The sequence below is a fragment of the Helicoverpa armigera genome, chromosome 24, assembly GCF_030705265.1.
Source record: "Helicoverpa armigera isolate CAAS_96S chromosome 24, ASM3070526v1, whole genome shotgun sequence".
Classification (NCBI taxonomy): domain Eukaryota; kingdom Metazoa; phylum Arthropoda; class Insecta; order Lepidoptera; family Noctuidae; genus Helicoverpa; species Helicoverpa armigera.
The window spans coordinates 9,440,183-9,467,711 of NC_087143.1; the positions used below are offsets into that span (position 1 = coordinate 9,440,183).

Below are 27,529 nucleotides of genomic sequence, written 5' to 3' on the forward strand. Positions count from 1 at the left end.
GTAGGGTTGGGCTATTTCTGGCACAGCAATTTAGGGTTTAAGACATTATTAATACCGGGACCCGCAGTCTTGGGAGAAAGGACTAATTTAATTAACTTCTTAATATTAAATTGGAATATCTTTGTTAAGGGATATCTTTTTCAGGGTTAATTTTGTTCCAACCTTCATAGCAAAATATTTCTTCATCTCCCTAAAATTGCTGTGCCAACAGAAAATCTAAACCACCAATATTTCTCCGTCTAAAATCAAACTTAATCCTGCAGCTACATCAAAGATGATGACTGGGGCCCCTGCAGCGTCACCTGCGGCGAAGGTTGGAGAAAGAAGGAAGTCCACTGCAAAATCTTCCTGGAATTCAGCAGAACTATTGCCAAGTTACCTGACAGCAAGTGCTTGGGTCCCAAACCTGCTGAGGATACGGAGAGATGTGTCATGGAACCATGTTCTATGGCCTATGGAACTTCTTTTGGAGATTCCAGTGTGCCTTCTTATGGTGGTGGTGATAGGTAAGTTGAGAAAATTGATATGGTATTTTTATTGTTTTAACACTTCGAAGGAGACGGTTTTTTTATTTGCTGTGTGTGTTTCAAAAAGGTTTGATCAACATTTGTCATGAAAACTGCAGTAAATATTATCGTATAGCAAAAAAATTAAAATAAACGCAGGGTTAAAAGTTGTTAAATAAAGCACAGATATCCCTTAGCCAGTAGGTAACAGGTTTAACTTCTCAAAAATAAGTCTATAGCAACAGAACTTTTCCCTCAAACTATCATTGACACAAAAAGTTGAAACAACCAAATCAAATTCACGAATTTATTTTCTCTAAAAGCTTATCCAATACTCCATTATCGACAGACTCTTGAACAACATCATTGACCCTGTATTTAAACAGTTCATTCTCCTCAGGAATTTCCGAACTATCCATACTAAGATCTAACCTCGATCCTCTTAGCAAAGATTCATCGGCTGCGGCCATTGCTACTATCCTTAGCTCAATCATAGCAATAAGTAACCCATAAGCTCTGAACTCTTCAAAATCAGTATTAAAATCTTCTTTCTTATATACTTCTTCAGCCTTTATATCGAATTTGTTGAGAAATACTTTTAAGTTATCATAGTAAATAACTTTGAGCAGTTCTAAGTGTTCCATTCTGAAAGCTGAGTCTGTGCAAATGTATAGGAAATACATGATGTCAGTGACTGGGTTGGCGTAGCGCATCGCTTGGAAATCTATGAAGCTCACTTTTTCTGTCTGTAAATAAAAAAATATACGAATTAGGCATGTCATTGAACATCTTTGGCAGTCGTTACGGGGAGTCCGAAGCCAGTAAGTCTGACAATCCCTCATATCTGGGGGTATTGGGTTGCCCAGGTGACTGGATTGAGGAGGTCAGATAGGTAATCGCCCCTTGTAAAACACTAGAGTACCTTCTCAGCTGCATCAGGTTAGACTGGAAGCCGTCCCAACAAAGTTGGAAAAAAGGCTAGGCAGATGATGACAAATCAGGCCACAGTTTGTTTATATTGGTGGAATACAGGTATCACTGCAAATCCCTCTAAACAATAATACAAGCGTAATAATAGTAATTATTATCTTGTTGGTAAGCAGTGAGTGTTTTTAATTGATAAAACAGCTGACAATGATTTATTTTGATTAAGTGTGACGTCTTAATGTGCTTCCAATTGGTTTACTAACTTCCCAAAAAGGAGGAGGTTCAAAGTTCGTACCTATTCCTTTGAATAGTATACATATGTATAAATAGGGCAGTCGAAGGTAAGCAATACATGACCTTATGTCATTTTAATGTACAGAAACATCCTTTATGGCAGACTTTAAAGTGATTGGTCAATTAATAGACTGTTTGGTATTACTTACCTCATGTTTAAACAACATATTATTGACCCAACAGTCTCCATGACATAAAACATTAGTTTTACTTGGCTTTGTATACATTTGTAGCAATTCTAATAATTTCACATCAACTTTCTCCAGTTTCTTCCTTGCGTCTTCATCCTTCACCACTTTCAATGACATTTCAAAAGATTCAAAGAAATAATTCCTCAATTTCGTCTTATTTAAAAAGTGGTCTTGATACAATAAATCGAGAAAATCTGACTTAGTTTCTGCAAATATCATAGTCTCTTTGGTTTGGAAAACAAATGACAAAGCATGAAATTTTGCCAGTTCACTTATAACTGCACTGATTTCTTTAATTCCCAAGTTTTCAAATTTCGCCAATTTGTCATCAGCTACATATCCTTTTGCTTTCAAATCTTCCAAAATTATAACCTCATTTGCATCTTCTGTGTTGGAATATAAACACTCTGAGAGTTCCATTCTTTCATGTTCGTACAGCACATTTTGTAATTGTTGAAACTTGCTTATTACTTTAGCATAAGCCAGCACTTCTCTTTCATGTAACTTGTGGAACAAAACCTGCCTCTCACTGTACACTAAACATTTGACAATAACACTGATATCATTTTCGTCACTATTTGTATCTCTTATCTCGACTCTGAACACATTTGCTATGTAATTCGCTCTTTTAGCACTTATACAGTCGACCGTATATTCAAAATCTTCGATGCCTTTATCATGAGCGACTTTGTTGATAGAACTGTGAAGTTCAAAGCCGTTAAAATCATCAGGTTCACTAATATGTACGTCTAGAGACATTTTGCGTCACTTCACTTGCCCTACTGACTCCTTATTGAGTATTAATCATGCGATATGCTTCTTATCTTCTGATAAGTCAGTATCAACGCGTAAATATTTGTTTAGATTACGTTTGGCAGGTTTTTTAATAGTACTACCGTTTACTATTTGATGTTTCTTTATTTAGGCCGCCGATTTTTTGCCATTAGCAAATTTTAGATAACATGTCTCTTTTTAAACTGAGCGGAATACATGAAGTTTCTACATATAATATCAGAATACTCGAAACACTACTTTTGTGAAGTGTTTTGGTCATATCACCGTTCAAGTGTTAGAATAAGACGAGTAGTTATTTATAAATAAATAGCTACGTCTATTTCCCCTGATTAACATCAATAACTAAATAGATATATAAGCATGTAAAATTCTTTGAAACTCTAGTCAAAAAAATACCTTTGCGAGTTCTCACGCTCTCATCTTCCTACCTATGTATTCGTGTGACCGTGTGAAGAAGGTGTCCCGCTTTTATTATATTTTTTTAAGGTAAACCTGATTATATTAAAATTTTACAGCAGACTGCTTACCTTTGGAACTTCGAGTAACATCAGGGTAGCACCAGGGTCACCAGGGAAATCCTACTCTTGGAAGGAAAAGGGATACACGAGCTGCAGTGCCTCATGCCTTAGTGGAGTTCAGGTAAATAAATGTTATATAGATACCAACTTAGGTATATAAATTATATTATTTAGATATATAAGTGCTTAGAATCTCAACTTGATTAAACTGAATGCATATTCTATTGTTATGCTTAGATCATACAGATATAAGTACTGTTACACTGGAGATTGGTTACCATTTACTCCGTCGCGCTCACTTTTTAACCATGTGCGAGAAATAGTTCCCTCGGAACGTGGGCGAATCCCAGAAGAAAGCTAATTTACCTTTACTGCTGGCCAAAAAAAAATTGTTTTCGCGCATTGCCCATCTTTCAAATGGCTGGTTCGATTGCGGGTCAACTGACGACATTATCTTTGTTCCAGGAACTGATCATCCAGTGTGTAAGAGATGAAGATGGCAAGAACGCCTCCCCATACATGTGTGATCCACTCACCAAACCTGAGAACAGGGTCAGGACCTGCAATGACCATCCTTGCCCACCCAGGTATACTAAAATTATAAAGCTGGAGTTTGCTTGCTTGAACGCGGTAATGTCAGGAAGTACTGAAAAAATATGTAGTTGTGTTAGTCATTTTTCTCTAGGCAAAATCCTTATTTTCTATCAGGTTGCGAGACAGAATTTAAGAACACCAAATAAAACCTCGTCAGTGAAAAAAATAAAGTGGTTTCGTTCCAATAGTTGTACGATTTCTTCGAAAAGATTTTAAATAAATTATTTACATTTAATTCACTTCAATATCCAATACCTATGTGCAATGGTATACTCAACAAGAATGCTCTTCAGTCCAATTAATTAACATTATTTGTCCATTATCTCATTGCAGAGTTTTCTTACTTTTAATTAGTGTTCTACTGCAGTATATCAACGAGTGCAGTAATAAAAAAAACATTAAATATGGTCATGAGTATGTATTGTTTGTATAGGTTTATTAAACTAAGATATAAAATACCTAATATTAATATCCCACTGTTAATGTATACAAAAAGACCCAAATTTAAACCTACCATTTTTAAAAGCTTGATCTCGGAGACTACGAGACCAATTTGAACAATTCTTTCAGTTTTAGATATACCTATTTATCAATTATCCGCGTGCTTAGAGTAGTCCCACGGGCCATATGTGAAACCGCTGGGCGAAAGGTAGTATACCTACGACCTATCACAACTTTACCGTATTTAAAAACAAACCGTACCAACGACATACACAGCATTCGCAAGATATACCAAAGCGCCCCAAAGTCAATGTACGAATCCGCCCCACCCCGACCCATATACTAATTCGCCCCACCCTTTGTCCAGATGGAACTACACGGAGTTCTCGCAGTGCACCAAGTCTTGCGGCATTGGGATACAAACCCGAGAGGTCACTTGTATACACGAGGTGAGTTTTAAGGTGGACAGGCAAAAGAATATTGAGATTGAATGTGCAGATGTCTGAAATTAAATAAAAAAAAAAAAACAGTTTTGGCAGAATGGATCCAATATTATGTTTCGTAAATTACTGTTGAAGATGTATTTTTTGCATGTTTCCGTGTAAAAAAGGGCAAGATATTTTATTTGAGCGTGCTTTTACACTAACGGATTTTTCGCTCGATTCTTACGAGAGATTTCGCAAATCGCAGGACAATTAATGTTTGTATACGCGCGACATAGGTAATCCACTAATGTAATAACGTTATAATATCATGCGAAGCTTTCGTCACGGCCAAAATATTTCGAATTATTTATTCTCTGCTAAGCTTTCAAATCCTCTAACATCAATACTAATGTCCCACACTCCCCCAGGTGACACGAGGTGGTACAAACACAGTGGTGGTACCAAACAGCATGTGTCCACAACCGCCCCCACCAGACCGGCAGTACTGCAATGTACTCGACTGCCCCGTCAGGTGGCATTCCGGAGAATGGTCCAAGTGCTCCAAGACTTGTGGAGGAGGGATAAAACAGAGAGACGTATGTATTTTTGGACACTTAGCCTTTAGAATCATTAATTTTTTTTATTACAGCATTGGACAAAGATTTGTAAGAAATATAAAATTCTTGTGCGACAAGCTTAAAACACCCCTTCTTTGAGTCAGGGTTTAAAAATAACAAGAAATATTTATCTGGGATTATTCTGTTTAATATTTAGCAACGGTCCATATGTAGGTAATCACAAAATAATATTGTTTTCTTACAAGATGGTAGGGAAAGAGATAATTGCAAGGCAAAAAATTATTAGCTCTAGCAATCCTCAGCCTTTGTGACAAAATTAAAATCAGCACCAATATGATTTAGAAATGTATCCTGACAGTAAACGACAATTACCATAGAACTTTCCTATTTAAATATTTTTAATCAACAGGTGGAATGCAAACAAATAATGGCCCAATCCCACGTGGTGGAGAGACCAGCCTCGCTCTGCAGTTCACCCCGGCCGGCGAGCACCAAGTCCTGCAACTCCAGACCCTGTCTGCTAGACACGGCTTCACCAGAGATATCGCTGGCTAACAGCTCGTATATACAGCATGACCCTAAGAAGAAAAAGGTATGTGTGTTTGATAGGAGTTATTTTGTTGTTAATTTTTGACCTGATTTCCCGAAAAGGAGGCAGGAAAATTGACTCACAAATTGTGAATTATGTATTCTTAATTAAAAAAATGGCAGCTATGATACCGTCTTCTTCTAGTGTTCAAATAAATCTTGCGAAATTAAAAGTTGATTATTTCATCTTCTAAAATCTGATGAATTATCAGTTTTGAAGATATAGATATAACAAACTATTATAAAGCCATATGTATTTTTTACTATCACAATTTTACGCAAACAATTAATAATGCAATTCTATTCTAATATATCAATCAATTCTAAGTTCAATCGTTACGAAATAAAATTACACAACTAGAAGTCAAGATATTATAGATTACGTCACCTTACCGAAAGCTACCTTTGTGTCTCTCTAACTATCTATGTACTCATATATCTATGGTAACATATATATTCTATTCACAGGTGACAGTAAAGGTAGGAGGGTCGGCAACAATATTCTATGGTACTCAAGTCAAAATCAAATGTCCAGTGAAAGGGTACAATAGGACCAAAATACAATGGGCCAAGGACCATCAGATCATTAGCAAGTCCAAGAAGTATAAGATTTCCAGGAAGGTAAGTTTCTGAATATTCTGAGTTATATTGTTTGATTTTGTGTCTGGATAATGGTGAACGCAGTCTTATCTTACTCGACTGCAGCGAAGGAAATGAATTTTAGAATTCCTTATAGAAGTAAATTGTATGAAACTTCACTCTTTTGTACCCAGCGAATTGGCAGAATCGTCGCGTTTGTACTTTAATGTAAAAAAGTCCGAAATTAGTAGGTAAAGCTTTTTACTGTGTATATTTAGGTGAGCTATGAACGGTTTTGGAATTTAGAACTCTTTACCTATATGGAATCGTATAAAAATTCGTCTGTATGTCTGCAATTCGACCGAACCGTTCGAATCTGAAAGAATCCGATTTCCGAAGACATCATCATTTAATTTAACATGCAATGTATGTATGTATCTATGTGTGTTCGAGTGGAATTTTACAACTCAATTTTAAGGCACTTACCGTCAACCGATTGCGCTGAATTTTTTTTTACGTTTCTCTAGAATTCGATTCTGACAAGTGTGCGTTCACCATAAAACAGATTTTCACGAACGAATGCGCCAAGTTTCTCGTTGTGAAGTACTAAAAAATTTAGTTTTCTCAAAGCACTCAAAACTGTGGCAAAGTGTTCGCGTCTCTTTATGTAAGTTTTATCGCGTATTTGTGAAAGATGGCTCGGTCTAGTGTATTTCAATTGTAGATTTTATGGTTGTTAAAATGTTGGTTTAATTCACAACTTGGTGTTTAGCGTGATAAGATTTATGTTTCATTAAGTTGTATAACTTGGGATATAGGGTATACGGGTAAAACGTAGCTAATAACTCCCTAAATTCTGAAACAAAAATTTTTTGGTCCATGCGCCATACTCTATTACGCATATCTATATAGGTATTAAACGTAGATTTACTAATAAATATTCTCCAATAAAAATAAATATTCGTCCAAGACATGAAAATATCAATGCATTTTTTTTATTTTTTTGACCTTTACTTATTTCAAATCTCATAATGATAGTGTTATGCTATCACTTTCAACCTCATACTTATCATGCTAAATATTTCCTAAACCTCTTGTCTTCCCCAGGGTGCCCTCCGCATAAACTCCCTCTCACTCCGAGACCACGGAGTCTACACCTGCGTGGCCGGGAGGTCCAGTGCTAACCTCACGCTGCTCGTCAAGCCAAGACCTGGAGAGTTCCCCTCCAGCGAGGAGATCGAAAGACATAAGGCACTGGATGAACCGTCCTCACCGCTGTCTGATAGGTAAGGTCGTAACAACTTTGACACCAGTGAATTTTCTCGGTTTTCAAATATTTGACAACTACTGGTGAAAATGAACTTTTAACAGCGCCCCCACATTGGTGGATTTTCCGCTCGGTTTGATATCAGCTATGCGCCTGAAAGCAAACAATTGACAACCGTCAGTACTTACAACACGACACAAGTTTGTCTCCCGAAATGCTTCACACGTAAACGGCCTTTGGCCGGCCTTGCTACGAAATAAGAAAAATCAAGTAGAAAATCCTCTAGTGTGAAAGCGCTGTGCACCGTATTTAAAAATATATTTTTTTATTCTTATGCCCTGTCAAGTCTGACACCAGTCTAACCAATGGGTATTGGGTTGCCCGGGTAACTGGATTGAGGAGGTGAGATAGACAGTCGCTTCTTGTAAAGCACTGGTACTCAGCTAAATCCGGTTAGACTGGAAGCCGACCCCCACATAGTTAGGAAAAGGCTCGGAGGATGACGCCCTGTTTGACTGGCATATCAAAAACATACAATCTCATATAAAACTCATACTCGATTCGGCTTTGACAAATGCGTATTTCTCAACAGCAGAGCGGACGGTCGCTATAGAGCCATGATCGGCTCTGATGACCAGTCGCATGAACAGCGCCCGGGGGACTCCAGGAAGAACTATAAGAATAGGCAGAAAGGTAAGCTGGTGTTGTGAATAATCTTTGGCTAGGTACAAAAAGAGTTAGAATTATTTCAAGCAGATAACAAAAAAAAAACGTTGGGGTAAACGAGTTCTAGAGTGGAGACCACGCCTCGGCAAACGTAGTGTAGGATGTCCTCAGTCACGGTGGAGTGATGACTTGCGCAAGACGGCTGGCAGGAGCTGGATGCGAGAAGCCGAAAATAGATCTCAGTGGCGTGCACTTGGAGAGGCCTATGTCCAGCAGTGGACTGCGATAGGCTGATGATGATGAACAAAAAAAATGGAATACTAATAATATCCAGATTTCTAATAAAAAAATAGGTTCCGAGACGTGGTTATGCTGTTAAAAATGTACGTCCACAGCGTTGTTAAAATCATGCTGAAAATTTCAAAAATTGAAACAGTTATTTTTCATAAACTGCATACTTTTCAAAACCGCAAAACTAAAAGTAAATAACACGAGTTTTGCAACAAATTAATTAAGATCGGACACTGGCGTGCTTAACGAGTGCCCTGCAAACACTAGATAAATTCCGAATTAAAAATCTTAATTTCTCGTACATTTTGAACATTTTTGAGCACTGTGCAAAAAATTGTTAACCTATTTCTTAATTTGCGGGCTGCAGTTTTATGAAAATGTTTTGTAAACTTTTCTCCTCTGTTCTTCGGATTTGAAATTGCCTTGTTTTATATTTCAGGCGTTTTATTTCGAGTACAAACTGAAAGCATTAAATCAAAATTGGGTATAAATAAAATATTTAAAACAAAACGTTATTAATTCTGTGTTACATAAAACCCAGCTTGTTATAAAAAATCCTACTTGAATAAGATTTAAGTTATGCACATCTTTTATATTATTTCCGGAAAACATCCTAACTATACATACTCGTAGATTACCAAACCTACTTGTACGGGTACTTTCTTAACACGTAGATACAGCTCAATCAGTATTAGACATCTCTAAGTATGACAAAATTATTGAATTATCATCATCATCCATAAGCCTTGTAACTGTCCTAATTACAAAGCTGATGCCTGTTCTTCTCCATAGGAAGCAACCTTGGAATGGGCAACTACATAGAATCAAACTTATTTATAATTTTTGACGTTCATAAGTGCTTGTAAAGGCCTAAATGAAATAAATGATTTTACTTTGTAATAAAAACACTTATTTTGCCACAACTTTTGAAACATTTTTTTCTTAAACAATTCTCTTTACTAGGTAAAATCGACAAAGTTCGAGACGCTCTCTATGGCAACACAGCTACCACGAGTACTAAAGCATCGCCCAGCTTCAACTCGCAAGAACGAGATATGTATGATGAACACGAGGTAAGATAACTTATGTACAACTTTTACTAAAAGTCTCTTATGTAATTGTGTTGATAAATCGTCAGAAATGTTGTTCTTCGTTCGTAAATGCAAAGCTACTGAAAATTCTCGTAAATAGAAAAGTGTGTCAATAAAAGGCGATGGGTTTGCCTAAAACTTTCCTTGACACACAATTTGACAATATTTGAAGTCTCTTCTTTAATATAAATCTACTTATTTAGTAATTGCCTGAATATGTTTACATAAACAAAATCTCATTGATCAAATAACTCCTTTTAACGGTCCAAAATCAGCTCAAACTTTCAAACAAACAGTTACTTTCGCTTTTACAATATTAGTCAGCACCGTCAGGACACTCTAACGGACAAACTCTAAACTTCGATCACAAAACCATCCATCTGTTACCAATATTCACACAAAATCGTTCCCTTAACTTCGAAATACTGTAATTTATAATCACGAACCGATAATCTCCGTCCTTTAGTCTACAATGTAATGACAATCATAAAATTTACAACCGATTTCATGACGAACATAAAACTGTTATATTGAGATGATGTTGTTGCGAGATCACTTAGAGTAAACGCACACAAAAAACTTTTAGTCGGCCGACAGTTCGTTCGGACTCCTAAATCATCATGGAAATGAATCGTAGTACACTCATTGTGACTCATTTAGTAGAATCAATTCAGAAAGAAAAGAGGAGAGTCATTAGCCAGTAAGTCTGACACCAGTCTTGCCAAGGGTAGGGTAGGGTTGCTAGAGTAACTGGGTTGAGGGGGTTAGATAGGCAATCGCTCCTTGTAAAACACTGGTACTCAGCGGCATCGGGTTGGACTGGAAGCCGACCCCAATAGTTGGGAAAAAGGCTCGGTAGAGGATGACGCTTATACTGAAAAATTGAATTTACGATTTTCTTAAAATATTTTTCCTATTATGGGGCAACTGTTGGCCGACTGTTAAGTCTGCAGTATGCGTATCCTGTTACTTATCATCGGCATAAATTCAACATAATCATGTTTTATGGCCACTGTATAAAGCACTTTGTTACCTGATATTATGTCGCGGATTTTGGTAATCAACGTCTTAAAACGAGTGGAAGTATTTTATGTTTGTCTTGGTAATTCTTCTATCTTTATTCTGAAGAACTTATGCCTATTATTGTTCAAAAATCTGAGAAAGTAGAGTACTTATTACCGACCTTTTAAAATATTGAAAACACCCTTTTCTACTACTATTAGACTTGAACTATGAAAAACCGTGTTAGTATTCAAACACATCAATAACTACGGATTACAATAATCTGTCCATTTCTAGTTTTCTAGAGATATCATTTTGTCATCGCCCAAGAAGATTAAACATATAACAATAACATAAACTTATAGCCCCATACAGGTTATGTCAAATTCTCTAGCAAACAGAACAACCAAAAGATGAATATCCCGACTATCCCGAGCCTTTTCCAACTTATAATTGAAACATCGTAAGAATACCGTAGTTTTTGAGTTTATCTTTTAGTTTTTGTGTTTAAGACAACAAACTACTCGTACATGATAAAAACCTACATATTATTCAAAAAACATACGATTTATCAACACAACACCCCAAGCTTACCTAACAACCTTTGCACGCCGCTTGGACCGTTCCGTACTGAAGAAGAGTGCCGTATCCTCCCAGATGTTACCGCCCAAGCGAAGCAGTGCCTCCCGGCTACTGCCCTGCCTCCATTATATTGTAATGCAGCTTCAGGTGAGAAGTTCCCAGAATAGAGGGGTTCAGGGACCTTTGGGGAAGGATGGCATGCCTTTGCATGAGGTTTCATTCTTTGGTGTTTTTTTATTTCGTTTTTTTTTGGAGGTTAGAACTGCTATTTTCTCTCATCATGTAGGTGGTCATTTTCATTTTTGTTCTGGTGGTGAATAGCCTACATAATTATGAAATTGGTTTGGTTGACTTATTTTAATTTTCATTGATATCATGAGATGTATTTTTCTTTTCATCAAATCTTTATATCGTTGGCTTCAAGCCAATAGATATCTATTAACAAATTAACATCATTATTTTAGTGCCCGAAAACAACTTTTTGGTTGTAGTGTAGCAATCTATAATTATTTTTTTGTACATTTTAAAAGAAATGTTTCGCTTGATATCTCTTTCCTTCACCTGAGGACATTTTTAATTGATATGTTCAGATGTTTTGGAATTTCCAGGGTCTTGGCAACTCGAGGGGTCAACGGACCGTTGACTCCATCATCATGTACCAAAACTATGGGGTTCCCGCCAAAACTCACGTTTTCAATATGGAGGACAAGCAGATTGTGGTCCCAGAAGACGATGACTCTGATATCATTATTGTTAATGAAGATTATAATAGAAATGTTATACCTGTTGAGAGTCTTAAAGATTTTGGGGAAACCACTACGGAGCGAAGGTAAGCATTCATACTCTTTTCTACTAAATTAACGACACGGAGAACTACAAAATATAATAGTTATCGGCACGAACCTTGAGCTCTGACCTTCATCTGCGCAGAAGTGATTTATAAGCAAAGAACCAATCCCGAGTGACAGCTATGACGCGATGCACTGCGGGCCAATCACCGCTTTATAACGCCCCCGCGCCTCACTTCATACCAAAAAAGGGACCCAATAAATTACTTCTGCGCAGGTGAAGGTCAGAGCTCATGATTCGTGCCGATAACTATAACTGTGATATGTATCATTAGAGCCTAAAAGTACTATTTTAACAAAACTAAGACAAAATTCCTCCCATCTAGGCTAGAAGCTGTGGATGCTCACGAATACGTGTGGATGACCACTGACTGGTCCCCTTGCAGTGCACTCTGTGGTCAAACTGGCCATCAAGTCAGAGGGGCTGTTTGTCAGGTAATTATTTTGATAAATTATTGGCGATGCAAAGATTCTAATTAGCGCCTCTAGTGTCAAAATTGTGAAGCTGACTAAGAACGACACTTTGACAGATATCCATACAATTTGTGTCAAAATAAAAAGTAAAATTCATGAGCATTTCCACATGTAAGAAAAAATACACTGATATTCTAACTCTTGTTTTCTCCATCTACAGCTAGATGAGTGAGATCATACTTTACGTTTTTAACATCATCCTCCGAGCCTTTCCCAACTGTGTTGGGGTCGGCTTCCAGTCTAACCGGATCTAGATGAGTACCAGTTCTTTTCGTTTTTAACATGATCCTTTTATTTTTTTGTTCAGCACAAGACAGAAAACAGCACCATAACAGTGGAGACTGAGGAGTGTCTGTCTCGAGGAGCCGCCGGACCCCGCGTGCTGAGGGAGTGCTCGGGACAGCGCTGCGCCGGCTGGCGGGCCGCGCCCTGGTCTGCTCCCAAGTGTCTTAGTACTGGAGCTGGTCAGTATACTGCAAATAAAATGCATTATTATGTCCTAGGATCAATGATTTCCACTTATTTTCCCAATCATCTTGATACATTAAGCTGCTACTTCCAAAGACCTTTTTTAAACTTTACATCACACCTGGACATCTAGATTGATGCCGCTGCACAAAAATGTCAGCAGAATTAAGAGTCGCACCAGAGGCAAAGCTTGTCGTGTGACTAATAAAGATAAGGCACATCAATAACTAGGGTTAGTCAGCTAGACCGTCACGTTTTCAGACTTTCCAAACGCAGAATAAACAGAGATTACTTAATACCTTAAAAATCCATTCTAAAAATAAGTGTGTTCTTCTAGCACAACCTGCCAATCCCCTTTTACATTAAGTACAAATACTGTCACTAATCCCCCATTCTTCTCCACAACAGCCATCATCAGGCGTCGCGTGGAATGCGTGTCGGAGAACGGCACGACACTGCTGGAGACGTCGTGTGATGTCACCACACGGCCAGAGAAGGTCAGGAATGACGCCAGCCCTTGCAGAGCCACGTGGGCTGTTGGACCTTGGAGTAAGGTGAGAAAACTTGCTAAGGTATAACTGATTAACTAAAATCGAAGTCAAGGTATAACAGGTATTATGATTAACAATATTAAGTACAGTTCTAAGTATTTCTTAGACACCAATGACTGTGTTTCGGATGGCACGTTAAACTGGGTCCTGGCTGCCATTGAATATCTAGACAGTCGTTACGGGTACTCAGAAGCCAGTAAGTCTGACACCAGTCTAACCCCTTGGGTTGCCCGGATAACTGGATTGAGGAGGTCAGATAGGCAGTCGCTCCTTGTAAAGCATTGGTACTCAGCTGAATCCGGTTAAACTGGAAGCCGACCCCAACATAGTTTGGAAAAAGGCTCGGAGGATGATGATATAACTAGGTACTGAAGTAAATGGTTTGAAGATAGCTGGTAACCTTGGGCAAAGTTATGGGGTATAGCCATTTTGTTTGATTGAAATTGTCGGAAATATGTAGTAAACAAGGCTAATATGTTACTGTGCTGAAACATTCCACAAAACATGTATGGTCTTACTACAAAAACTTAAACATGTGTCTAAGACTTATCTAAAAAAATTGTGGCTGCGAAATGGACCTTATTTCAACGTCATAATCTGACATTTTTTAGACAAGTCTTAAACTGACGTTTAAAAGTTTTTGTGGTAAGACGGGTATTGTTTTAAACATACTTTGTTTGATCCACGAACAATTTTGTATAATTTAGGTAATTACATATGGCAAACTCAAAAGCGTACGTTCATTGAACTAAGGGTGGTTTGTAATAGACACATAAAAATCCCTTTTATGAGAGAAATCAAACTTTAATCCACAATACTTTAAGTGCTACTATTAAATGCATAAAATTTCGCTATAACTCTATTTTATGCGCTCATTTTATGAAACGATATTAAATTTTGTTGGTTTAGGATTTCCCTTGTGTATGAGTTATACTCAAAGCTGCAATAGTTTTTAGAAAACGGGAATCTAACGAGAGCATATGTATATAAATAATAAACTTGCATTTGAGATAGAAACACAACCACTTGTAAAACAAATAAATAGTAAAAAACTCGTACCTCTTTAAAAATATTCCAATGCCGAATTTTGGCCTTCTTATCGCACAATTTATTTTCTCTTAACATACTTTGCCATATCATACGGCTATTATTGTTTGTTTGTTTGTTTGAAATTTTGAATGCACTGATCTCACACCGTTTTGAAGTTCCTTTCAGTGAATTTATCACTTGTCCCTTGTCACTTGTTGTATGCAAGAAAGCTGGAAGAAGCTGGAAGAAACTGAAAACGTATAAGCGCTTATCGGCGCTGGTAACCTGCGCAGGAAAATATATGGACACGCGCCGATAATTCTTCCAGCTTTCTTTCTGTATACGACCTAAGCCGAGTGCAGGAAAGCTTCTTTTAATCCGAGTGTGCAAAGTAGTTCTTTTGAGACGCGGGTGAAACCGCTGGCGGAGGCTATTTCAATCATATTTGTGTAAAGCTACTACAACTTGTTCTCTCGTAACTGAAGAACAATTAACAAGCCATTGCTAAGCTTTTGCAACGCTATTGTAAAGTTCTAAATGAAAACCATAAAGCCTTTCAGTGTTTCAATCGATGTTCGTTCAATTTTCTGTTCATTCGTTCAAAACTAGCACAAAGCTTTTGTAGTTGGGGCCAATAATTCTAGTAAAATACTGAGGACTTTAATAGTTGGTTGATAGTTTTTGTCTTTTGATGGATCGACTGAAACTGCGTTGAAGAACAGGCAGGCGCTCCATTTGAAACATAGTTGGAAAAAGCTTAGGGAAATGATGATTATAATGGTCCACGGTGTAATGAAAGCTAACTGTGAAAACTAAACACTTCACTAGGATTGCACTCTGTCACTCTCTCTATGTTACTCTGCGGTGCTGTGGCACTTGTCCGCGGAAGCGACGGACAACTACAAATATGCACTTGCACATTAGTTACAAATACATTTTAATAAAGTTACAATTAATGTCTGTCGATTTAAATTTATGCCTGTTAATTTACGTAATCCCTCGATTCGACATCAGTCTACAACCTAACCCTGATTTCCTTCTCAGTGCGTAGGCGCATGCTCATCGGTGGGCCGACAGCACCGCGCGCTGCGGTGCGTATGGCGGGCTGCGGGCGCGAGGCGTCGCAAGGAGCGCAGTGCGGCGACCGCGTGCGAGGGCCTCAAGCGCCCCGGAGTCACGAGGCCCTGTCAGGTGCACGCGTGTCTTCATAAAGGTAATTTGGAGATTTTTTTGTAGTGGGAAATTGTAAGGTGATCTTGCTGTAAATGGAATTTGAAGTATTAAAAATGTCCCATAGCCGATTTTTCTTATTCTTTAATGATGTTTTTTGGCCACGTTCACTGAAAGCCTAGACAGTTTTGATCCATCTTTCAGTATCGAATGGTCATTCCAATCGTTATTTCATTATTATTAATGCGAAAACAATTCTGTCTTTATGTCTGTCTCGCTTTCTCGCCAATCCTGCTGAACCGATTTAAATGAAAAACAGATATTCTAGACCCTAAGAAAGGACATACTTTTAATCCGGTTGCGTGAAGTATGTATAGGTATAAATCAAACTCGAAATCTTCCTCTACTATAAACCTTTTGATTAAAACGTTACTCATCTCATGAACAGTGTTAATCTTTGGATCCTACTAGAATATACATAGCAGACTAATCAGGAATTCCCTTTACGCGAACTCTTGGGGAACCTTTGCTGCTAAATCTTGCAGGAGGAAAAGTTACGTAGCTCAAATAACTGTGAACAGTAAGGTGTCGTTATACCAAATGCTTTACTTAAAACTTTATATAAAAAAATACACATGTACATCCGAATTGAGAACGTTCTACATTCCTAAGATCCACTCGATATGATATGTTACTTCTGACATTCATTGTTTGTTTCCAAGATTCAATTAGTTCAAAAAGATAAAATATTACGTCTATTAATTATGCCTTGAGGTAAAACAGATAGATATCTTAATCCGGAAGTCCGAACGACTTTGTTTGACCGCGTTTATCCGTATTCAATAAACTAATTTTCTGCGGTTTTCAGAAACAAAACATTCTGCCTAAGAAGAGGTATATTATTTACCCGTGCAAAAGTGCTACTGAGTCAATATCACTATACTAATGACTATTTTGTCCACAGATGGCACCTGTCGGGACAGTTCCCGGTTCTGCGAGAACGTAAGAGCGATGAACATGTGCGCTCTCAAACGCTATAGAGAGCAATGCTGCAAAACTTGCTCCGATTGAACGGAACGCAACGAGTTCGTAATTAGAACGCTCTCGTTTCAAATAGCGCGCGAATCTGAGTGACAGGGATTCGAAAATGGAATGACAAGTTCGTTTTTTTTTTCTCAATATGGCTGACGGTCTTAGGGAGGAATTTTAAAAAGAAGAAATAAAACAGACTTTAATAATATAACTAAAACCTTCTCCTAAAAATACTATGTTAGAAACCGTTTGGTTTGCTCAAACGTAAGATAATACTACATACATACATACCTACGGGTCAAACTGACAACCTCCTTTTTGAAGTCGGTAAAAAATTAGAGTAAACAACAAATTAAATAACTCCAATGTTAAATTACAAGCAAACCTAAACCAACACTAATCCTATTACTAATTTGACAGTTCGAAATAATTGCATTATACTCCGTACTGCTCTAGCAAACACAGTTAAAGTAGATGGAACACTAATTTCGCCATTTCCAACCAAAATCAACGCTATTGTTTAAGATAATTATAATTCGGAATTCAACTACAGATAGTGCAATATTTCACGAGCTCGATTCAAACTACTGAATTATTAATAAGTGGAATGTTGTCATCCAGCGAGGCGCTTTTCGAATTCAAACGGGTTCCATTGTGGATTGGCGGCCATTTGCAATATCCCACTAATCCTGTCATTTACGTTATTAAATTAAATTGGTAAATAAATATATAATTCTACAATGATAATAGCTTATTTGTTCGTTTCCTTGACGGATTTTTCACATGCTAAATAAATTCAGCTGTTTATCAGAGGTCTCAAATACGGTCAAAAGTACTTAATTAAATACAACTATTTGAGGAAAAATATTAAAATGCAGTCTGAAAGTGTTTCTTTTCTAAATTGTCTGAAAAAAAAACGTAGTAAAATTTTCAGAAGTAAAGAAAAATAAAAAACAAAGTCTTGTAGATTGAACTGCGAACGAATGAATGGAATTCTCCGTCACTCAGATTTGAATGAACGCTTTCCAGTGACATTCGGAATGAACTTTTTAATAATGGGTAAGGACAGATTGTGAAGTGATGTAACGGAATGCTGTTTGTTTTTTTTTAAACCTACAAAATGAGTAAGATTGTCACCGTATTAAATTAAAATAGCAAAAGTTTTAATTCCAAACAGTGCGTAAAAAATTGTACCTCGCGAATTATTTTCAAGAATTTCAGCCAAGTATTAAAGTATTAAAATAAAATACAAAATTTTATCTTAACACATATAACATTGTTAGTGCTGTTTCTGAAAAACATGAAACTAATGAATTTATGAATTTAAAAATTGAGAAAAATTGTAATCTCTTTGGAGATCTGAAGGTAGAGTTAAGAACAGGTAGATAGTTTACAAGCGGGTGTGAAAGAGAACGCTATATGTAAGCACGATAGATTTAGTCGTGAAGCACAGCTAACCAAACAAAATGGTTCATGATGAATATTTATAAAAATGTAAATTATTTCAAAGTTATAGCCCTCGAATTGATTATGTAAGTAGTAAACAAAATATTTAGAAAAAATGTTTTGTACTATATACAATTAATGTAAATATATATTATTGAATATTATTATTATTGAGCACCCTACGCTACGCTTGCTCCTATAATATGATAAAGCACAAAGTTAATAATTTAATCAATAAAAATTAGGGAAAGAAATATTTAGCAAAAATTGCCAAAAGAAAAAACAAGAGTGTATGTAACGTACAGTCGTGTTACAAAGTGCTATTTAATTTTGTTTATATATTTTTTCTTCTATGTCGTAGATAGATTTGTTTTTTAGAAATAAAAATGTATGTATATTGGACATATTAAAATAATTATGTAGGAAAAATAATTATTTCTGATGAAAAAAATAATAAGCAATACGATTCGCTGAATACATTTAAAAATGTAAATATTTATGCGATTGTTTAAAAGATGTTGAGCCCACTCGTGGATTGGGTTTTAGTGGAATTTCATAGTTTCATTATAATTTACTTATTTAGTAAGGTCACAGATATAGGTAAAGCAATTCTAGGTTTTCTAGTTATTGTTGTTTGTCTGTGTTTCAGCTCACCCTAGAAGGGCGAAGCGTGAAATACGTTTTTAGAAAAGCACGGTGCAGTATTATGAATTACGAAGTATATAATTATGTTTAGATAAACAATTTATTGTCAATTGTTAGTGGCATTATCCAATTTGTATATAATTGAAACTATATAGCTATGCAAACATTGTTCCAAAGTTGGTCGTGTTATTTACTTGTGGGTTTTCATTTACCAATGTTATCTAAAAAAAACCTAAAAACGGTCAAATAATTATTTTTAATCAACAATTAAATAAAATCATGACCAAAGAATAACATGAAAAAATTAAAACCCAACAGTAAATTAAGTTACAAAGGCTCACGAATTCTCTAAGACGTAATGTTTTAGTTTAAGTACGCAACTTCCCTTATATTTAAGAACTTTAAAATGTATGTTGACATAATAACTAAACGCTTAAAAGGAGTATTTTTATTTCTACTTTACCCTTAATAAAATCTACAATGTTACTTTCATATAAATTGTATTTTAACGAGTTCGTTTACCTATATTAGAAAAATATTAGACAGCTTTATTTTTTGTGAAAGCTCATGTATTAAAAATACTTCATATCAATAAAGTACTGCCATTTTTACGAGAGGTTTTTACTTTTGTCGCCGAGTGTACTTGCCTTATACTTTTATCTTAAGCCTATTGTCTGCGTTGACATTATCATTAGATTCACTCTAAAAGGATTCGGACAACTTACATCGTACCTTTTTTAGCTTTTACAAAGGTGAATTGAATTGAAAATAATTTAGAAAAACCCCAATCTCTGTCACTTTAAAAGGATTTTTGGTAATTTAAAATTTTTATTCGACGAAAAGTAAAAAAAAAACTTAACGCAAATTCCTTTGACATAACATATTAAATCACAAATTCTAGCACGCAATCTCATAAACAGTTACGAGAACATCTAGATTTGTCAAAGTAGACAATAAGCTAAGAACACCACACGTGCGGAGTTCGAATAATTTCGTCCCACAAAACAATGTCTGCCATTATACATTTATTTGTAAATGTGAGTGCAATATCCATAACCACGCAGGTATAACAGAGACAGGTACGTAGGTCAATGTCCTCAATTCTTCGTGCTCCGCGCGCGTAGTACGAATATATCCGATATCATAATACTTTACAACCAATCTATCATTATGTTTTGCGTACTAACTGTATTGTGTAAACTTAAAAAATAAATATTAACAATGTAACAATTATAATTTGTAAGTCTCAGAGAATAAGTCCAAATTGTACATTGTACCAAGAATTTTCAAATAAAAAATATATTATATGAATAAGTTACTCAGACTCGACTTTTATTCATTTCCTGAATTTCACAAAGGTTTCCTGAACACACAGGTTTAAAGTAGGTAAGTAACAAATTGGTAATAGAAAAGTTAAAGTTAAAAGTTAGAACCATCAAATCAAATGGAGGCTACTGATCACAGCATTATAAATAAACTAGGTATCATAAATTGATAGAACCAATTTATTTTTACTGTACTCTGGTGCGGTACCTACACTATCTCTACAAATATATTGAAGAGGAAATATTTTTTTGTTAGTTTGTACCTTAAAGGCTCCGAAACTACTACATTGAAATAAGAAAATCACTTTTGGGGCGCTCTATTATTTGCGAGTACATACATACATACATAGACTGTTACATTATATTTTATCCCGGTACGGAAACAAGTTCCCGGAGATGCGAATGAAACAGCTAGTTTATTATAATACCTTTATAGAAATTGTAGTTAGTAAAACCACATACATAGTTTTCAATCAATGAAATAATAATATTCAAACTACAAACTCAAATAATCTCAATTCCCACACGCCATCTTTAACGAAATTCTCTAAATTCAAATCGCATGAAGTCTGCAGTGACGTCACAGCGATAACTCCTCTGATTGGCTGGCTGGGTGACGCGCATCGCTGCGCTAACGTTGATTGGACTAATGAATCCGGACTGATTGCGTCATAGCATATTGCATAGTGATTGTGTAGAACAAATTCTCGCACAAAGGTTTTTGAAATTGCATTTTCTTTGTGTAGAAAAACAAGGTTTTTAGTAATGAATAGTGTTAATAAACATGTAGTTTCTACGTTTCTGTATTGTGAAAACATTCCAGCTAGCCGTTATCCTGGGATTCTTTCCTAGTTTGAGAGCGTTTTCAAGTTTACCTATTTCCTACAGATCTGTGATACTCCTCTTATGTACTCTTATATACTCTCTTATATACTCCTCTTATTTACTCCTTTTATGTGCTCTCTTATGTACTCCACTTATGTAATCTCTTATGTACTTTCTTATGTGCTCTCTTAAGTACTCTCTTATGTACTTACTCCCGTTATGTTCACTCTTATGTACTCTGTTATATACACTCTTATGTACTTTCTTATGTGCTCTCTTATGTACTCTTATATACTCCTCTTATGTGCTCTTATGTACTCTCTTATCAATTCTCTTATGAACTCTTTGGCAATCGTTACGGGTAGTCAGAAGATAGGAAATCTGACAACCAGTCTGTTGTTAGGGTAACTGGGTTGAGGAGGTCAGATAGGCAGTAGCTTCTTGTCAAACACTGCTACTCAGCTGCAACCAGTTAGTCTGGAAGCCGACGCCAACATGGTAGGGAAAAAAGCTAAGCAGATGATGATGAAGGAAACTTCATTCATTAGGTTTGTCAATACCACCTTGAAATCTAATTATTTGTGGGCCAGTAATGATATTCCCGGCGCTCACGCATGCAAATGAGATACAAAGTTTGCGCAAATATTGTTATACTACGTATGGGTAATATAGTTTCAGGTTAGGAATAGTTAGAGGATAAATAAATACGAATTATGTGGCAGGAGACATTTAAAGTCAAATCATTTATTTTATTTAGGCCTTTACAAGCAGTTATGACTGTCAAAAATTATAAATAAGGTTGATTTTAGTTGCCCATTCCAAAAGTAGCTTCCTATGAAGAAGAACGGGCAAGAAACTCCATTTAGTAAAATTATAAAATGTGCCTGTGTAAGGGTGGTGTCAGACATGTCCAAAATATGTTTGATCACTTTACGACTTCGTCAAATGGTGGAGGAGTTTCCTCCGTTTATTTATAAAAAAATAATTTACAGCCTTCTTCGATCAATAGGGTGACACTGAAAGAATTTTTCAAATCAGTCCAGAGATTAGCGCGTACAAACAAACATACTTTTCAGCAGAAATAAATAAATTAACAAGTCATGTCCACTTAGCTTTTTTTGTGCGACGTCAAAAATCATCAAATGACCCCTCCCGCTGTAGGTTAGTTGCAGTGAAGGAGTGTCAGACTCTTACTGACTAAAAACCGTCGTGTTCCTTCGTAGGCCTTTTATGTACCAGGGCCGCGGTAACTCTTTCGAACAATCCCGCAGCCCCGACAGGCCTTGGCCCTGCTGGGGTATGTCTACTTTGCTGCCAACGCCTTTCGACCAAAACATTTGTCAACAGAAAATATAATAGTTTAAGTAATACCTGTAAAAGGTGCACTAAGTCAGGTGTTTCAGTTTTCAGCTTTATATATCCTACAGGATGGCATAATATACTCTATGTGCTCGTATGTTTAGTCACTGCATATTGCATAATTAAAAGCTAGTTTCTTCTCAACCCTAGCGCAGAATGTCTTTGTGGAGGTACGGTGGCATACGGGACCGTATATTGTGGTACAAGTTAAAGACGACAGCATGTATATAATACTATATATACAGTAATAATACGTAGCAGACATCATAATTAATTAGTTTATAATATTAATTTCTACGAATAATCAATAATTTTTCATCAGGGATTTTTCGAAAGAGTTACCGCGGTCCTAGTACATAAAAGGCTTAGACGGAACACGACGGGTTTTAGTCAGTAAGAGTCCGACACTCCCTCACCGCTGCTAACCCACAGCGGGAGGGGTCATTTGATGATTTTTACCCGACTGCCAAAGAAGGAGGGTAATGTTTTTACCCGACTGCCAAAGAAGGAGGGTAATGTTTTTCGAGTGTATGTAAGTATGTAAGTATGTATGTATGTCTGTTCCTTTGTGACCTCCTGTAGCCTAAACGGCTTGATGGATTTTGAAGTATGAGGTATCGTTAGATTTGTCTTGATTACGGGAGTGTCATAGGATACATTTTATCCTAAAAGTCCCACGGGATATTTTTTCTAAATTTCCCTTTAAAAAAATATGTATGCGGTATCATTAGATTCATTTCAATCACGGGAGTAATTAATATAGGATACGTTTTTTCTCAAAATTCCCACGGGAACATGTTAATTCTGCGTCAACGCAAAGCAACTCATGCGTTAGCAAGCAAAAAGCGATTCTTTTGGCGATACAATCACGTCGTCTTGATCAAATGCATGAACGTCGTCTTGATCGTCTTGAACGTCGCATTGGCGGTAAATTTATGTTGCGGAGTAACATCACTCGTAATCTAAAGCCAAATGTCGTCGAAATAATTTAAAATGGTACTTACATATACATAGTCTTCTACATCTACAACATTTTCGTTAAATAAAAACAGCTAAAAAGTTATAAATAAAAGACTTATTATTAAAAAAACAAAATACCCGACTGCACACTAAAAAAAGAGTAAAACAAGCCCCACAATAATATTGATCAATACAACTTTACTGAATATAATTTATAAATATTGATGGAAAGCATCGCAGGCGGGGACCACCTTGACCGCCACCAACGAAAATTCTGCTAAATGGTGCACAACCCAAATGACTATAAATGAGCCTCTGTTGGTCGGCCTGCGATGCTTTCCATCAATATTTATAAATTATATTCAGTAAAGTTGTATTGATCAATATTATTGTGGGGCTTGTTTTACTCTTTTTTTAGTGTGCAGTCGGGTATTTTGTTGACGTTGTTTAAAAAAAAGTTAAGTGTTGACATGACTTGTTAATTTATTTATGTCTGCTGAAAAGTTTGTTTGTTTGTACGCACTAATCTCTGGACTGATTTGAAAAATTCTTTCAGTGTCACCCTATTGATCAAAGAAGGCTGTGACACTCCCTCACCGCTGCTAAACCAAAGCGGGAGGTGTCATTAGATGATTGTTGACGTTGTTAAAAAAAATAGTAAAGACCATTTTTCTGGCAATATTATATAGAAAGTATGAACAAAAAAAACACAATTTTATTTTAAAATGTAAGCGTTACTTTCTAAAACATGTAGGTCTTACGACTAAAATATTAAAATATTCGGAAATACAACGCTTAAAAGCCACTCAAAAGCACAAACGATTACGTCTTCATAGTTCTGCACACTGCAAGCTTTTATATATTTCGACCGATAGTAGGTCCCCCCCTGCCCCTATTACATTCAGAGGTGTATGGTAATGGAAATGTTGGTTGACATTCACAATTAGCTTTATACGTTTAGTCTAATAGATTTTTGAAACCCAATAGGTACACCATGATCTTCCTAAATGTTACAAAACGCTGTTCGCTCATACCTCACCCCTTCTGCAGCGTTAAGCCATGTATTTTAGGCCACAAACGCACGAATACCGGGCCACCTTTGTGTCGGATATCGCTTGCCAGCGCTCCTGCCCTCACAGTCTCCCGGTCTGCACTAATTGTGAAGCTTTACTGAGTACCAAGGCAACTACAAATATACGATGAAGAAGTACAGTCAAAGGATATGTAGTAAATTATCTAGAATACATGATCAACAAGAAAAAATCATCATCTGCCTAGCCTTTTCCCAACCTGTTGTGGGTATCTGCCAGTTTGATAGATGCAGCTGTGTACCAGTTTTACATCAAACGACTGCCTATATTCTGACCTCCTCAAGCCGGTTAGTTGGGATTTTTTTCCAATCAGACCAACACTTCCTGAAATTGGCGTTTTGGAGCAAACAAACTCTTCAGCTTTTCATATTCATATTCATATTATTTTTAAATACGTTTTGTAAAACTTACATACCAGTAGAGCTTAATAAGGAAACCCCTTTATGTCGGATATCGCTTGCCAGAGCTCCTGGCCCTCATAGTCTCCTGGTCTGCACTAATTGTAAAGCTTTACTGAATACCAAGGAAACTACGAATATACGATGAAGAAGTACAGTCAAAGGATATGCAGTAAATTACCAAGAATACTTGAACAACAACAAACATCATCATCTACCTAGCCTTTTCCCAACATGTTGTGGGTATCCTCCAGTTTGAAAGATGCAGCTGTGTACCAGGTTTATATCACACGACTGCCTATCTGACCTCCTCAACCCGATTAGCTGGGATTTTTTTTCCAATCAGACCAACACTTCCTAAGATTGGCGTGTTCGAGGAAACAAACTCTTCAGCCTTTTAAATACGTTTTTTAAAACTTACATACATAATACACGTTAATAAGGAATCCAATTTGTGTCGGATATCGCTTGCCAGAGCTCCTGCCCTCATAGTCTCCTGGTCTGCACTAATTGTGAAGCTTTACTGAATACCAAGGAAACTACGTATATAAGGAATATACGATGTAGATGTACGGTACAGTCAAAGGACTTACTAAGAATATTAAGGCTGATTTACATTGAGTCAGTAACTGACGTCAGTGTAGACGCCGAAAACTGACGCGTGCTATTTACACGAAGTCAGTGTAGTGTCAGTGTTTCGTCAGTAGTACTGTACTGACTTCAAATCAATTTACACGATGGCAGTGCCGGGTCAGCACTGACTTGTCAGTGGACTGACGTCAGTTACTGACTCAATGTAAATCAGCCTTTAGGTCGTTAATGTTATAAAATATCAAGTACCCTACACATACCTAATTCATTAAAAACAAAACGATCAAAAGAAGAAAACTGATGCGTTGCATTTAATGCGTTGTATTCACAAAGCGCGAATGACTTTAATTTCTGTATTAATAGTAAGGACTATTTAGCACAGCAACATTTTTACACACATAGGAATAGACAAGCACGGACAACAAATGCCATTTAAGTCATTTTTGTTAATCCCTACTAATATTATAAATGCGAAAGTAACTCTGTTTGTCTGTCTGTTACGCTTTCACGTCTAAACCACTGAACTGGTTTTAATAAAATTTGGTACAGAGATAGCGTTGACCTTGAGAAAGAACATAGAATAGTTTTTATCCCGGACTTTAGAATCCTCTTGTTAGACACCAGTCTAACCAAGGGGTATCGGGTTGCCTGGGTAACTGGGTTGAGGAGGTCAGATAGGCAGTCGCTTCTTGTAAAGCACTGGTACTCAGCTGAATCCGGTTAGACTGGAAGCCGACCCCAACATGATTGGGAAAAGGCTCGGAGGATGATGATGACTTTAGAATTCTCTTGGAAACGCGATATAACCGAACTCTACGCGGACAACGCCGCGGGCGGAAGCTAGTATTTTATAATACGACTAAATGCATATAATTGTTATAACGTAGTATCCCTGAGCATCACCCATCCTCAGAATATTTTCCCAATAAGCAAACTGTAGGCAAACCGCAACAAAATGTTTCTAGCCAGAATTGTGTGGGTACAGAACGAAACATGCACTAAGTGTAACCCGGTCTAATTGCAGTAAGTTTTAATCCACCCCGAGCAAACTTGGGAACAATCCAAATATAACTTAGGCCTTAGTTTTCTTTTGGCTGAAGTTGGGTGCGTTTGTGTATGGTTAGGTAGGTACCTAAAATGCAAAATTATTATGTAAAAAAACCGGCCAAGTGTGACTCGGACTCGCGCACGTAAGGTTCCGTACCATCCAAACTAATATTTTGTATTATATACATATTTATTTATCGAAATCGAGCAAAAAAAACACGTTTGTTGTATGGGAGTCCCCCAAAATATTTATTTGATTCTAGTTTCCAGTATTTGTTGTTATAGCGGCAACAGAAATACATCATCTGTGAAAATTTCAACTCTCTAAGTAACTATCACGGTTCATGAGTCTTCAAGGAACTACCTACTTATTCGCTGCAACCGAATTAATAGTTGCTTAGGTATGTATTGTACTGATATGAAATTACTACAAAGCTTCATCAGAATCCGTTCTGTAATTCATGTTATAAGTGTTACAAACATAAGCATTGATCACCATTTTCTCCAAATGTTCTAAAAATAACTTAAACACTTCAAAACCCTAAACTTACCACCTACTTATTTACCCAGACACCAAATACCAAATCTTCGTGTACCCTGCAAAATTATTTCCGTAATTCCAGAATAGTTGCCTAAAGGAATATGTGACTAGCGGTACTCAAGTCCTATTACTCACAAAACTATGCGAGGTGCAACCAAACTATTTTATTGGAACATCAATCAATTTTATACGTATTCTTACTTGAATAGTAACACTTAAAGACGGTGGGTACCAAGGAAGGAAAGACGAGCAGAGATGCCAGGATGGCAGATAGGTCAGGCGCCTTCTTCTGGGTCAACTACGTACAATCACTGGGCGTGACCAAAATGATCATCATGACAGTAACGAGGCGTTTAGGTTCCTTGACACATCTGTAAAATATTGGCTTGCTTAT

At 36.7% G+C, this 27,529-nt stretch overlaps 2 protein-coding genes across 2 annotated transcripts in view; one reads left to right on the top strand and one right to left on the bottom strand.

Annotated features, from left to right (window-relative positions):
* LOC135118670 (protein madd-4-like) overlaps positions 1–18,044 on the top strand; it is a 316,932-nt gene extending 298,888 nt beyond the window's left edge. The window contains exons 15-31 of the mRNA XM_064041267.1: positions 264–506; positions 3,229–3,352; positions 3,697–3,818; positions 4,634–4,715; positions 5,120–5,287; positions 5,679–5,861; positions 6,326–6,478; positions 7,544–7,722; positions 8,296–8,396; positions 9,624–9,733; positions 11,390–11,482; positions 11,926–12,164; positions 12,510–12,618; positions 12,965–13,121; positions 13,534–13,679; positions 15,750–15,918; positions 16,840–18,044. Of these exons, the coding sequence (XP_063897337.1) occupies positions 264–506; positions 3,229–3,352; positions 3,697–3,818; positions 4,634–4,715; positions 5,120–5,287; positions 5,679–5,861; positions 6,326–6,478; positions 7,544–7,722; positions 8,296–8,396; positions 9,624–9,733; positions 11,390–11,482; positions 11,926–12,164; positions 12,510–12,618; positions 12,965–13,121; positions 13,534–13,679; positions 15,750–15,918; positions 16,840–16,946 (2,485 nt within the window). The 3' untranslated portion in view covers positions 16,947–18,044. The remainder of the gene's footprint in view (positions 1–263; positions 507–3,228; positions 3,353–3,696; positions 3,819–4,633; positions 4,716–5,119; positions 5,288–5,678; positions 5,862–6,325; positions 6,479–7,543; positions 7,723–8,295; positions 8,397–9,623; positions 9,734–11,389; positions 11,483–11,925; positions 12,165–12,509; positions 12,619–12,964; positions 13,122–13,533; positions 13,680–15,749; positions 15,919–16,839) is intronic.
* Positions 800–2,731, bottom strand: LOC135118668 (uncharacterized). Its single transcript, XM_064041265.1, has 2 exons — positions 1,877–2,731; positions 800–1,252 (listed from the first exon to the last, which is right to left on the bottom strand). Exons 1-2 carry the CDS (start codon positions 2,675–2,677, stop codon positions 806–808), a joined length of 1,248 nt encoding a protein of 415 aa, XP_063897335.1. The 5' UTR covers positions 2,678–2,731; the 3' UTR covers positions 800–805.
* Positions 18,045–27,529: the final 9,485 nt, after the last annotated feature.

Excerpts from the sequence above, each read along its gene's own strand:
- LOC135118668 (XM_064041265.1), bottom strand. The coding sequence starts at position 2,677 with ATGTCTCTAGACGTACATATTAGTGAACCTGATGATTTTAACGGCTTT. Across the intron at positions 1,253-1,876 it reads ATATGTTGTTTAAACATGAG|ACAGAAAAAGTGAGCTTCAT; the intron begins GTAAGTAATACC and ends TTTTATTTACAG.